General features: G+C 46.3%; 1 protein-coding gene across 1 annotated transcript in view; it reads right to left on the reverse strand.

Annotated features, from left to right (window-relative positions):
• Positions 1 to 6,796: 6,796 nt before the first annotated feature.
• The window catches only part of LOC104049048 (gamma-aminobutyric acid receptor subunit gamma-4), a 44,202-nt gene continuing 36,769 nt past the window's right edge, over positions 6,797 to 14,229 (reverse strand). Inside the window, exon 9 of the mRNA XM_064463165.1 lies at positions 6,797 to 13,432. Within this exon, the coding sequence (XP_064319235.1) occupies positions 13,139 to 13,432 (294 nt within the window). The 3' untranslated portion in view covers positions 6,797 to 13,138. The remainder of the gene's footprint in view (positions 13,433 to 14,229) is intronic.

Here is a 14,229-nt window from a genome sequence, read left to right on the forward strand (position 1 = left end):
ACTGTAACACACCTTACTCCCTCCCTGTTGCAGCAGCTCCTGAACAAGCCCATGGGCTTCCAGTCAGTTTTGTCTCTAGCGATGGCCACTAGATAAACCCTATGCTGTGGCCTGGACAGTTGGGGACTACTATTGGGAGGGGAAATTTCCTTCTAACACCTTGTTCAGAGATCAGGTTTCTGCCCTGGAGCGTGAAAAGTGAAGTTCTTATTATTTTTATCACAGCAAGTCAAAGCGCAGAAGTTATTCTTATTCATATGAATGTCTAATCCTACTCTGATTCCTCCTGAGCTGTTGCATTTGCTTTGATTACTTTTTCTAGTTATAGCTAAAATGAATTTTGCAGTATAATAATCTGCCTTTACAATGCAGCAGACCCTGAGATGGGGAGAGGAGGCACTGAGCAGATCCTGCTACAGACCCTGCCCATCTCGGGGCTCAGGGAAGGCCTGGCTATGTCCTGGCTGCCCCAGAGAAGTTAGATGCCTTTTGTATGGAGGAGGGGGCTGGTGCTATTCCTGGGCTACCTAATGTGGGGTCTTAATGCCTGAGAGCATTTATTTGCTCTCCAATTTAGACCCTTCGGGGGTAGTCTGTAGCAGGTTGTCTGAATAGAGCAGAGGGACAAAGTTATTTCCCCTGGGGTACGGTGTGGGTGAGCAGTAGGATCACTGGGGAAGGAGACCTATTCCCAGGTACCGGAGGTCTCTGGAGCAATTTTCAACTGCCTCCATGCAGTGGGACTGGGTAGAAGCCACTGACTTATTCTGGCCAGGCTGTGGTCTGGGAAATAGTACAGCAAGCTGGTATGGGCAGCTTGGGGTCAGTAGGCTCTTTACTTGCTTGAAAGTGAGGTCCCTGTGCTTCATCCTCACAGAGTCTGTTTTAAGCAAGCTACAAAGAGCCTGATATTCTCAGGAGAGATCTGGCTTTGCTCTAAAATCTGATGACAGTGAGAAACTGTTTCTGTTCTGATACATTTTTTAGTGACCAAAAATTTTTTTCTGTCTTTTTTTTTTTTCTTGCTGGGCTTTCTCCGTCCAAAGTCATGAACCACACGTGAATGCCTTATCTGCATTCACCAGCTTCCTTTTTGGGTAAAACTTCTTCTAAAATCATATTCTGCTCTTCCTTTTTCTTCCTCTAAGTGAATGTATCAGCCATATGCATTTCTGCTCCCTTGAGGCCCTTCCTGGTTCACTCTTGCTTCCCTCTGTAGAACTCCTGGAGAGCCTGGACCTCTGGCTGGCCTAAGTGAAAACTCCCGTGCCCCAGCCTGAACAAACATCATGTACAGCACTACAGGTCTCTCCTAACTTGGTGTTTTCAAGAGTCACCAGACAAACTCTTTCCTGGAGAGGAGCCTGTACAATCAGCAGGTGAAACCTGTTTCTGCAAGAGATAGTTGGTGGCAAAAAGTGTGTGTTTTCGTGTGTGTGCATTTGGCTTATGGAACAAACATGGCAAGCAACCTCCTGTGCCTTTGGATCGTTTCTGCACATCACTTAATAAAGACTTCCAGTTTGCAAGTGCAGCAGCCTAAATTTAATGAATCACAGAGCAGAAAGAAGATGGCAGGCACCAGGGACAAGACGAATTAATGGAGTTCCCTTTCTGGAGTGCTATGCCTGGGCCTCGCTGCTTTTTATCCACCTTTTCACCAGTGGGAAGGCATACGTGGACTCAGTTTTCTGTACTTTTGTTTCCCAAGAGTTCCAAACTAGATGATTCTATTGCTTTAGCTAATGAAAGATGGGGTTTAATGTGTAGCATGCTGTGAACTATGATTCTGTAAGCACAGTCAAAACTTGGTTATGAGACTTTGTATCATGCGGCAGAACTTTATGTCACTAGTTCAGCTTCAGAGGTGACAGTTCTTGGTGGGCTTGCTTTTTATGGCTATAGAGACTCATGCTATTGAGTCTGATAATGATGTTGGCAAGCCAACACATGGACCTATCACTGAAATTAATCCACTATAAAATCTGCTGGATTCCGATTCTTGAAGACCAAGGGCTATAAAAACTGGGGGAGCTGTAGGAGCCAACAAGTAACTCCTTTACATGAGCCTGAAGTCTCTGTGCACCAAGCGGAAGAGCCAAGCTTCCTCAGATGAGGTATGCTGGCCCTGCTTGGACCTCCCCTTAGACCAAGTTTGGAGGTTCCCTGGGAGATGAAGAATGCATTGAAGAAACCACATTAGAAATATGCTGAACTATGTTTCAACCTGCCAAGTTTTCCAGTAATATAAACATATGTACTGGTGCTGAACTTAAATTCAGGTCCTAAACACTGCAGAAATGTTGGCTACCTATAGTCCACATGGAATGGTGACCCTATAACCCCTAAACCCAGCAACATGTATTAATGGCTTATCTGAAGTCTCTGTAGCAAACATTTCAGTCTTTTCAGCCAGGGAGAAGCGGGTTACTTTGTGAATATCAATGCAGATCAAATAAAACTTATCTCAAGGACAAATGTATTTGTTCTGAAAATTTGTCCAAAGAAATCAGAAATGGTTCTTTAAATTGTATCAGCCTAGAGCAAGTTTTTATCTTCCTTTCTGAGCAGTGAAAGTTGGTGATCAAGACTTAATTTTAAATATGTGGTAGGATACAGCAAAATCAGTGCCATTGAAAATGCCTTGCAGTTTGGATATATGGATCTGAAGATTTGACAAAAACATGTTCTCTGTTTTACAGACATTAGGCTGTTTTCCTTTTAGTTGACTTCATATGTATAGATATCTCCACCCTGACTTGTTTTGCACTGGTCACAACTACTCTTGTGTTCAATTTGATGCATCCACTTGTTTGGTTTATTTTGCTTGGTTGCTTTGGGTTTAGGTTTTGGTTTTTGTTGGTGGTGGTTTTGTTTTTGTTTTTTTTTTTCTTGGGGGGGGTTCATATTGGGCATGATGGCGAGTGTTTTGACATAACTGGGCCATCAATCTTTAAAAGAGCATGTACAAGGTGCTTAAGTAGAGAGGTACGAAGATGCAATTGCTGTTTTCTTCCTTTACTTGTGTGAAATGAAAGTAAAAGTCTTGCCATGTTTAAAAATCCTCTTTTCTCCTCCGGAGTGAAGAGGTTTATGCCTGCAGCAGGAATAGGTACCTTCTGGTTCCAGGCTGCGTGGAACAGACCGGGGGCTATCAGCAATGTTGGAAAGGAAGAGGGAAAGGAGGGAAGATGATGACTCACATGAAGTTTCCCTGTCTGATTTTGCTTTGTTGCTTTGTGTTCTCTGGATGGCTTAGGGGAGAGATGCTTTTCCTTCATCTATAATTTGCTGCCAGATGAATATATTGAGAAGCAGGATATTGAGAAATCTTGGGGAAAAAAAAGAGAAATACCTGAATGAGCTCAGCATGTTTCTCCACCTGGCTGTTAGGCTTTCATATTCCAGTGGTGTTGAGCAGAGGGGACATGCAGGGACTTTGAGACGGTTCCACAAAAGCTGTGCAGTTTTTGGTTTAGTATCAAAATGGGACAATGGTTTCAGACTAAAAAAGGGTAGATTCAGATTAGATGTAAGGAAGAAATTTGTTATAATGAGGGTGGTGAAACACTAGAACAGGTTGCCCAGAGAGGCTGTAGATGCCCCATCCCTGGAAACATTCAAGGCCAGTCTGGACAGGACTCTGAGCAACCTGATCTCATTCAATGTGTCCCTGCTTATCGCAGGGGGGTTGGTTTAGATTACCTTTAAAGGTTCTTTCCAACCCGAACTATTCCATGATTCTATGATTTTTATGGCTAAAATGGGAGAAGAGTGTAGGCCCAGTTCTGCCTTAAAAGTGATTTCAGATCTGCCTGAACATGGTCCAGCTCTCAATATGGCAAAAGACTTTGTCTTTATGATGGACACAGCTGAAAGCATGGCTGCCAGCTGCCCTGAACTGTGTGATGTTGAAAAACAGATTGCAGTGTGAATGCCTGAATTGCTGCCCCAGGTATTCTTTGACCAGACCTAATGTACTTCTCCAGGAAGAGTGCCGTATGCAAGGAAGATAGTACTCTACTCCCAGCTGGGAAGTTTTGCCTTCAGCTCAGCTCTGATTCAGGTAATGTTTTACCCTGAGGAAAAGAAAACACTAAAAGAAGCAGAATAATGTGAGGGAGACATCTGTGTTTCACCTTGTGTTTGGAAAGGGGAGGTGTCAGAAAAGATTGCCTTAGGAGCTTTGTCAGGGTCAGTAACACGAGAGAGGTGAATAAGCGCAACGGCAGCCTGGCAATGGCTCAACCTTTCCCTACAGCCTGTTTTGCTCATGTGTGTGACAGACGTTATTGCAAAGCTGGCTTTCTGTGTTACTGCTACAGATGAGGGACTTATCACCTTCCTTGGGCCTTCCATGTTGCAGACTGATGAAGGGCAGGAAGCTTATGGCGATAGAATAAAAGTCATATCCTGGCAGCTATGAAATGTAAGTCACTACCTTGTTTTTCCATGGAGTATGTGACTAGTCTTGAAAGAGCATGCTGACATCCCTGGATGCCATCTCTTGTCTACAGTGGTTGCTTTCTCTTGGAGACCTATAGACATGTTATAGCCAGAGACCTCACCCAGGGGCACCTACCATATACCCTGTGGATTTCACACCACATGCAACTTGCATTAATAAGCTGGATCCGTACCTTCTCCCCTGCTCCTGTACAGCTGGCTGGTGCACCTTGGACCTGCCAACCTTTTGAGTGCAGCAAAGGGTGATCTGATGGCAGTAGGGGTGCTGCAGTGTGATTCAGCAGCCAGGGCAGGAAACTTCACTCATAGATGACTGGGTGGCTCTGTCATTTGATTTCAAAGTTGTCTGCCTTGACATGTGGTATCCTGTGCCTCTGTTCAGAAGGCAGTCAAGAGGCCTTAGTTCTCTCTGATAAATGGCTTCAGCTTGGGGCACTGTGGCTTCATGTTCCTGAAGATGCTAATCCTAATTAACAGCTTTTTTGAGTCCATTTTATACCACTCTAGCAGCCCAAGTGGGCTTTAAAGTGAATGGAAATGACCCCATGGAGAGCTCTCTCTGGAGATGTTGCTATGCCGACCTGCTTACAGCAACCATTAAGGCTTCAGTTGCTCTCTTCCATCCTGCAGTGTTGTTATTGTCATATGGGCTCAGATGGTGCCAGAAGTGTGGCTGGGATGGATGAGACCTGGAATCTATTATTTACTTTTCTGGAAGATGTGGGGAGAAGGGGAAAAAACAAGGAGAGAGGGGTAAAATCATGCAGGCAGCAATATAAAGCATAAGCAACAGCAACAACAAAAAAAACCAGCCTGAAAGACCTGAGATTCCTCTGACAGAAATTTGACTCAATTTTCTCTCATACCATCCTTAAAAAAAAAACCCCAAACCCAGTATTTTTTCCCAAACACTCTTTATTGCAGGTCTGGAGGCAATAGGGCATATCCTCTGGATGCCTGGGTTTCCTCACCCAGTCTGATGGGAACACTGGGAGCCTAGCCATATTATACCCCAACACTTCTCAGTGAGTTCCTCCTGCCCGTAATGGGCTGCCAGAAGATGTGCTGTGCTGTCAGGCGATTGATGCCATTTCTCCAAAAGGAGACACAGATAACAAATCAGTGCAGTGTAGCGGTCACCCTGGCATGGGCCTGGGGTCGCAGCTCCCATCCCAACCACGCTGGGGCTGCGCAGGCAGAGGCATTAATGTCCCCGCTCTTGTCCTGCGGCACACAGCTTGAACCATTTCTGACCATGATCATTCTCCTTCAATTCAATCTTCCCAAAGCCTATAAATCTGAGGTATTAAAAGGAAGACAAATTATAATGAATGTATTTTAGGAATATAAAAAGTAATGTCTTAATATAACTTTCTCTTCTCTCCCCACCCTCCCCCTTTACCACCTCATGTTTTTAACATTTTGGGAACCGTCAAAGCTTGAAGGAATATAATGTGTGCCAGAGAGAGAAGGGAGGCTTTTTCTTTCTGGGCTGGTGTGAAGGGTGCCTGCGTGGAGCTGCTCCCCTGTGCCCCCCAGCCCTCTGCCCCAGGGCCTCCTTCAGAAACCTGTGTCCTCCCTCACTGCACTTCAAATAAAAATAACCACGTCTCCTGTTGGCACTCAAAAGAGGGGAAAGAAAGGGGGGGAATCACCTTAGAAATTCTACAATTGTAATAGTTTAAGCACTGGCAGCTGCACTGCGGCCTCATGGTTTCCACAGCCAGGGCGGGGGGGAGCTGCCATGGCCCAGCTCTGAGTGTGTGGGAGAAGCTGCCCTTGGGTGGGTGCTGGCCAGCGAGGTGAGCTTTGATGTGCTGGGAAACCTGGGGTGGCCCAGGATGGAACCCAGAAAACAAGCCCCCAAAGGAAGATTAAGGAGAGGAAATAACATAAGGGGGAGGGAGGCTCAGCCCGCCTCCATGTAGTGGGTGAGGTGAGGCGATGGCGGGGCCATGGTCCCCTGCAAGTTCATGAAGCACATATGGGTTGTGGAGGAGTCTTTTGGGGCAGCAGGCCATTCTTAAGAAGGCCTCATGCAATGCTTTGCGTGTTAGAATGTTCTTGTTGTGTTTTTAAGGTGTGTGTGTGGCTTTTTCATTAGCATCAATGCTCCCTTCTCCGCTCGGTAAGTTGGGTGTTTAGGGGAGATTATGGGGAGCTTCAGGGCCAAGGGAGTGGCAGCTGCATGGCTGGCCTGAGCAGGATGCAAGGTGGGAGGCAGTGGGGGTGGGGCGCAATACCGAGAGGCCAGTTAACTTCTCCAGCACATCAGGCATGACTAATGAATGCGTCTTCAGAGGAGCAAATGGTAAGGTTTCACGTACGTGGCTGGATTTGACAGCTGCTCAGGCACTGCTGGCTTTTGCTCCACCATGAGGTTCTAGGACAGGAGGCTGGGTAGCTCTTGGGGGAGATGTTCTTCAGAGCCTGCAGATCACCCCAAAAGTAATCAGCATTACTATGGGGAGCAGAAAGGCCAAAATAAAGTGCACCAGATATTAATGTCAAAACCCTTCTCAAAACACTTGGGGAAATATGGCAGCAGACTGAGGGGACCAAGCAAAGGTTTTCCTTGCTTTAGAAGTAATGATTTTAAATGGTAGAGACTGCTTCTGAACAGTGTTGATTTGAAGCAACTTTGTTCTTAAAAAAAATAATCAGAAAAATACACCCCAAAATATCAGACCAACATTTCCCCAGTTTCCAGCAAGATATTTTTCTCTGGAGAAACAAAAATATTAACCAGCTTCAGTAACCCCATCAGGATGGGGGACAATTTTTAGCCTTCTTTCAAGGTGTGGATAGACAGTGGTGTTGAAGACAGGTAGTCCATACTGTTGTTTATTATCTATAATAAGTAGCATCCAGAAATCTCAGTTAAGGATCAAGCCCTAGTGTGCTAGTCTTTGTACAAACACAAATTAAGATAGTCCCTGCCCTGAAGAGCGTACAGTCTAAAAATGGTCCCTTACACAGCATAATTTAGAGAGGAAGGATAGGAATTTGAGACAGGGAAATGAGGAATCAACCTTTTTCCTGACTTCCTTTGATCTTCCAAACAAAAGCCATAAAACATAAATGCTGAGATCATTGTTTCCAGTCCCCGTCATTAGCCAGCTGTTAGAATCATAGACCCATTCATGTTGGAAAAGACCCGTATGATCATAGACTCCAACCGTAAAGGTAACACTGCTAAGTCCACCACCAAACCATGTCCCTAGGCTTCACATCTACATATCTTTTAAATACCTCCAGGGATGGTGACACAACCACTTTCCTGGGTAGCCTGTTCCAATGCTTGATAACCCTTTTGGTGAAGAAATTTTTTCTAATATCCAATCTGAACATCCCCTGGTGTAGCTCGAGGCCATTCCTTCTTGTCCTATCACTCATTACTTGGGAGAAGAGACCAACCCCCACCTCACTACAACCTCCTTTCAGGTAGTTGTAGAGAGTGATAAGGTCTCCCTTCAGCCTCTTCTTCTCCAGACTAAACAACCCCAGTTTCCCAGCCACTCCTCATAAGACCCGCTCTCCAGACCCTTCACCAGCTTTGTTGCCCTTCTCTGGACACGCTCAAGCAAATCAATGTCTTTCTTCTCCTGAGGGGCCCAAAACTGAACACAGTATTCAAGGTGGGGCCTCACCAGTGCCGAGCACAGTGGTACCATCACTGCCCTGCTCCCGCTGGCCACACTATTCCTGATACAAGCCAGGATGCTGTTGGCCTCCTTGGCCACCTGGGCACGCTGCTGCCTCATGTTCAGCTGGCTGTCAGCCAGCACCCCCAGGTCCTTCTCCTCCGGGCAGCTTTCCAGCCACTCCTCCCCAAACCTGTAGCGTTGCCTGGGGTTGTTGTGACCCAAGTGCAGGACCTGATGCTTAGCCTTGTTGAACCACATACAGTTGACCTTGGCCCATCGATTCAGCCTGTCCAGACCCCTCTGCAGAGCCTTCCTACCCTCAAACAGATCAACACTCCCTCCCACCTTGGTGTCATCTGCAAACTTATTGAGGGTGCACTCAATCCCCTCATCCAGATCATTGATAAAGATACTAAACAGAACTGTCCCCAGTACGGAGCCCGGGGTAGCACAGGAGAGACAGCTTGGCAGTGAGTCACACTGATGATCTTGACACCATTCGTCTCAAGAATATGGTCCCCAGGTGCTATATTTCCATCTGTAGCAAAGACAGAATCCCACAAAACTTCCTGCACAACGGTGTTTCCTAGTGGGGTGTCTTTACCCCAAGCTATCCTTAGCCTCAACCCTTCCTCTGGGTCTTCTTGGTGACTTTCAATTGTGTTCATTTCAGCCATAAGACTAACTCTCTGAGGAAGGTCCTCTTCAGTGTCCTCAAAAGCTAGATTAACCAGCCCAGGCTTTGCAGTCCCTAGCAATACCACAGCAGCTGCAGGGTTTTCTGCCATAAGTGATGCTCCTTCACTTGGTACCTCTTGGGTGTGTTTATCTTCATCTTGGTAGGGGACTCTTCCTTCCCTTTGGAATTGGGATTCTTTTTCTACTGTAGTTCAGATTTGTATATCTTGAAACCAGGATGCCTGTTCTGCAGATGATCTTCTGGTTCATACCACTGCATTGTCTGCTGGCACTGTGCCTTGCAAGGACAGAAGACAGTCAGCTTGTTCAACCGGTTTCAAACTAAAAGGCTGGTCTTCTGGCAGTGCTGGAAAGAGAGCTTTTTCTGCTCCACTGGGCGAGTTTATACTGCATGAAGTTCTCAGGGCATCTGAAACAGTAAATATGTCCACAGGGGCTGTCCATAGGCTGGAGCAGAGCCTAAAGGCAGATATGGCAGATGAATTCATCACCCATTTCCTCCTGGAAGTTGTAGAGCTGATTGTCCAGCGAGTGGTGGAACTGACCATGTTCACTAACATGGAATGTGTGCTCTTCTGCTATGGGATCAGCCATGATAGCCAGCATCGGGCACTCTTGGGCCACCAGCAAGGAAACTTGTTATGTAGTAGCTGTCTGACAGAGGTCCTCTGTAGGCACTGCGGGGTGGGCGGATGACTCACTTGTCCCTGGGAGGGGGAGGGAGGAGGTGAGGGAAGCCCAGTGCCAATTTGGCTGTGACAGTGGCAATATGCAGCTCCTCCAGGGTGGGGAAGACAGTTAAAACCTACGTGAGAGGAGCAGGCAGTGCAGCCACCCAGGTGTCTCCATCCCTTCTGCCTGCTGCGGCATGGCTGCTCAGCCCCATGTTCTCGGGCTGTGTCCTCTGGACTGAGCTAGGGAGACACTGGTGAAAAGGCAACAGCTGTCCTGGGCTGAAAGATGCTGCGGTACCATAACCCACTCCAGCATGATGGCAGAAACCACAGCACGCAGGGAAGGGCAGGCTGTTTCTGCCAGTCTAGGAGGGGACCAGTAGGCTTAGCTCCTACTAACTTGCTGAGCAGGGCCACACATGGCTACTGGATATCTCTGTGCCCTGGCTTCCCTGCTGATAGCAGGGAAACCTTTTTTTCAGGAAACTGGAACTTTGAAAAGTAACTAAAAGAAATGGCATATTTTTCTTTCTGCCTTTTCTTAGCTTTCCTTTTTTGAGATACTGTAGAAACTTAAAAACATGATTGAATTTGTGCATGCCTTTATTTATTGAGCTATTTATGATGGGGACAGATTTCCCTAAGCCAAAAAGCCCCCTCCCTCCTCCTTCCCCAGCCTTAGTAATCAGCTTCCTTGTGCTCCAGCCCACGCTAGGCTATTTTCCTCTGTCAAATCCTCCATCATTGGTTAAATAACCTAGGTGTGTGTTGGCTTTATCTTTTTTTGGTGAAATCTTATAATCTTTCAAGTCTGCTTTGCCCAAGTCCCTGTCATCCTCTTAGGTCTCTTGTACACCCTGCTTGTCTCTGGGCTGATTCTGTAAAAAGTCTAATTTCAACAAGCTGCTACTCTCAGGGCTGAAGTCTGTACTCTGGTGCCCATGATGATCATCTGAGTCCATCAAGGCTCCCACGTGCTTTGAAGCTACAGTCAGTTGCAGATGTTTGGCCTCCTTTGCACATGGATGTTAAATTTTCCCTTCCACCATGGCTTTCTCAGCTGCTCCCCTTCCACATTTTGCTGCCTGTGTTCACCACAGCCTACAATGCCTGCACACCTTTTATGGCACCATACTGTTAATGAGCGTATTTGGCACGGGCCCTGGTTTGCCACCAGGGTGCCCCCTCCCACGCACAGGCTAGCAGCTGCCTTCTGATATGTAAAGACATGCTTCACTCGGAGTCTGTCGCATGAGCCAGTTTTAATATAGGATGCTCTTTCCTTTTGGCTCCCCACAGAGATCACAGGACCCTGTTTAATCCAGCTCCCTGTCAGTGTATGGTTGAGTCATAGGAGGTTTTTCTGTTGCTACATTGAATAGCGCTTTGCTATCAGGAGCAGAACATCAACCCGCTTGGCTGGGAGTCGGTGCTGTCACCCAGCAGCTCTCCTTGTCTGGAAGTTGTTTTGATTCTTTTCTTAGACTTCTCCCTCTCTGTGACTTTCTCTCTAAAACATTAATTTCCTCTAATTAGAGCCTCCTTAACAATTCTTTTTTCCCGTCTCCTCAGTTAATTTCCTCTAATTAGAACCTCCTTAATAATTCTTTTGCCAAATCAATTTCCTCAGTTAGAACCACCCGCCATAATTTCTTTCCATCCTTTCAAAAGCTGTTGGAGTAGCTAAGCAAAATATGCTTCTAGGTAACCTTTATCTCTTACTTGATGTTTTAAAAGAAGAACTGTAACAGGTTAGACAGGCACAATTTCCCCTTCCAGAGCTATGCTGGTCTGACCCCATTAGGTTATACTTAGCTGAGTGGTGTACTATTGTATACTTAATTAGGCGCTCTAACTGTTCCTCTGGAACCAAGGTAAGGCTGTATTTATGAATGAATTAAACATGACACTTCATTATTCAGATCAGATTTAACAGTCTTGAACTCCATCTTTAAACCAGATCAAATTGCTCTCTAAGAATATGTAAAACCTCCTGCCGCTGAAGCTGTCCTGTGAGCCAGCTGTTCCTAACTTTTTCTCTGCAGCCATGCCAGATTTAGTCTTGTGACAAGCCTTTTAAGTACTGATTATTTCTAAAACATGCTGTTTCTAAAATTTTTTTTTTTCTTGCAATTTACACAGTAAGTAACTATTAATGGCACCTTGCTTTTCACAATCATGCTGTGGACCACATCAACAGTTGATATAAATGGGGAGGCAGCTGATTTACACATTATGGACCTTGGGCCTGAGTTTCCTCTTCTACATTATGCAGTTTCTTTCCAGCTGAAACCATATTATGCACTTCTCTAGCCCTTTAAGATGGACCATTAGGAACCATCTCACTATGTCTGACCTTCCTGAAATCTACCAAGGATGACTCACTCCACTTCCTGATTTTGGGAAGAAAGCGGGCAAGTATTGGTGGCAACTGGGAGGAGTCATACAGTTTTAGGAAGTCTGCTTTTTTATGTAATTCCTACAAAAGATAATTAAGGAAATGCATCTGAGCTGCAGGAATGCTCTGTCCCCGCCACTCCTAGGTGCAGTACTGGTAGATGATTGTGTTCCCTTTTCTAGCACCCCTTTCTCAGGTTAGCACCTACTACCAAGCACAGATCTGATGGTTCCAGCAAGTGTCATTGTGAAGGAGAGCAGTGCCCTGCTGAGATGCATGGTACAATAGGGCCCAGCTCACATGAGACAGGCCAAAGAAAACTGCCTCACAACTGGCTCATGAGACTGCTTCTAGTCTTGTAGCATAAGGACTTTCTCCCTGTTTTGGCTGTGCCCAACATAAGCTGCACAGCCTGCTCAAAGTCCTGATCACAAAGCAGAATGTCATCGTGGGCCCTGAAGAGTCTGCTCAGTAAGGGAGATGGGCCCTTCAAATTTGTGAAGTGCTTTTTACTACCGTCTGATGAAAATCAGCAACGCCTCAGTGGGTGTATGCCTTGGGTGCCACTTGGTACAACACGTGGAGTGCTCCATGAGGAATGCTCCACAGATATTCTGTGGGGAGCTGGTGGAGGCTTGCAGCTACTCCCTCCTTGTCAGTGCCACTGTCAGCTTTCTGGCCAGGTTAAAAACATTTTAGCCAAGCCCAGCTGCTGTGGGAAAGCTATACTGCTATCATCTTTCACACTTCTTTCCTTCTGACCTTTCCAAGCCTCTAGCACTCCACAAAGTCTTTTCTGGTGGAAGTGGTGCAGAAGTTGTAAGATCTACTTTATTTCCTTTTCAGTCTGAATAACTATGCAGAAAACTCCATTTGCCATCAATTCCGATGGAATTTTGGAGTAGGATTGGATAGAAAAATGAAATGCATTAAGGTTTTTGTTTTTGACAAAATCCCTAATGTTCGAGATGGGAAAAGGATGTTTTTGGAAAAATCTTACAAGGAGTAAAATGCTGGTGGTGCTGGAGAGGTGGTTGTTTGGGAAGGGTAGATTCTCTAAAAAGGTATGTTAGAAGGATAAAAAAAGCTGTCTGGTTCTTCTCAGAAGAGATGAGAGAGCAGGAAAAGGGAATCGCCAGGTTGGAGTGCTCAGACCGACAATCGACTACAATGGAAGAGATGCTGTTCTCTATGCTCCTTGAGAAGCCCATCTTGCTGATTTCCAGTCCATTCCAGCTGAGGACAAAGAATGGCTAGAGATAGAGATAGGCAATCCAGTAGACAATGTTGAAGAGCAGGAAGGCAGTGGGGAAGAAGACACGAGAGTAAGAGTCCAGGCGGGAGATGTGAATGCGGACCCGCCCCTCCCGCCACATTCCTGTCTGACAGTCCTCAAAGCAGCAGAAGAACCTCTCGCATTCCTTTCCTTCCAGGCATGGGGATCCAGGGTCTTCATCCTCATCCTCCTCTATCTCTGGGGGCCAGTGCATGATGTTGTTGATATTGATGGTGGTAAAGGATGGCATCACCTGTGCACCGGCAGGCGGCTGTAATGAGGAGGGGCAGGTGAATTAAAGGGAAGGAAAAGGCAAGAAAACATGTTCTAGACATCAGAACTCATCCAACTGGGAATAGATCAGTTCATAGCATAGGTGCAGTTCAGTGGGCAGGGATGACTGACCATCCCTTGGTTGTAAATCACCACCTTGACATACTGTGGGGACTGGCAGCCCCCTGCATGACTATGAGTTTCCTCCGTGGCACTCTAGGGCATAGCTTGAGTCAGCAAAGATTTAATTGCTCTGTTTCCCCATTTCTGCCAGTAATGGTTGGTACAGAAACAGGACCTGTTTGATTTCAGCTGTGCTAGCCTCTTTCCTCATTCCCCTGAGCTCAGCTGTCTCTGAAGACACAGCACAGTCCAGATGCATCTTCTGGTTGCTACCAGTTGCTGGAGAAAAGCTGAGGAAAAGCTGTGTGTGACTCTCAACCTCTTGGCCCAGGAGAAGAGGCATATAATCAGGCTCATGGAAGAGCTCCCTCCACCCATGCTAGGAAATGAGGCTGGCACAGCAGAGATCTGTCTGGTTTGGTTTCAGTTCTGTCCCAGTTCAGAGGCCTGTTTCAGCTGATGTGTCAGAATTACCTGCCATGATCTTGGACAGATCTCAAGAGGATGGTGACCACCCTGGGTTCACTGTCCCCACACTCAGGAGGTCTTCTGATGGACACACCACAAAAGAAAGTAGGTTTCTGCATCTCTGTGACCTAAGATACCTCTGTAATCCACAGACATCAAACAGGTACAGGTGGAAGAACCGGTGTGTGGATCGCCCTGTCTTAA

This window comes from Phalacrocorax carbo, chromosome 11, assembly GCF_963921805.1.
Source record: "Phalacrocorax carbo chromosome 11, bPhaCar2.1, whole genome shotgun sequence".
In the NCBI taxonomy this organism is placed as follows: Eukaryota; Metazoa; Chordata; class Aves; order Suliformes; family Phalacrocoracidae; genus Phalacrocorax; species Phalacrocorax carbo.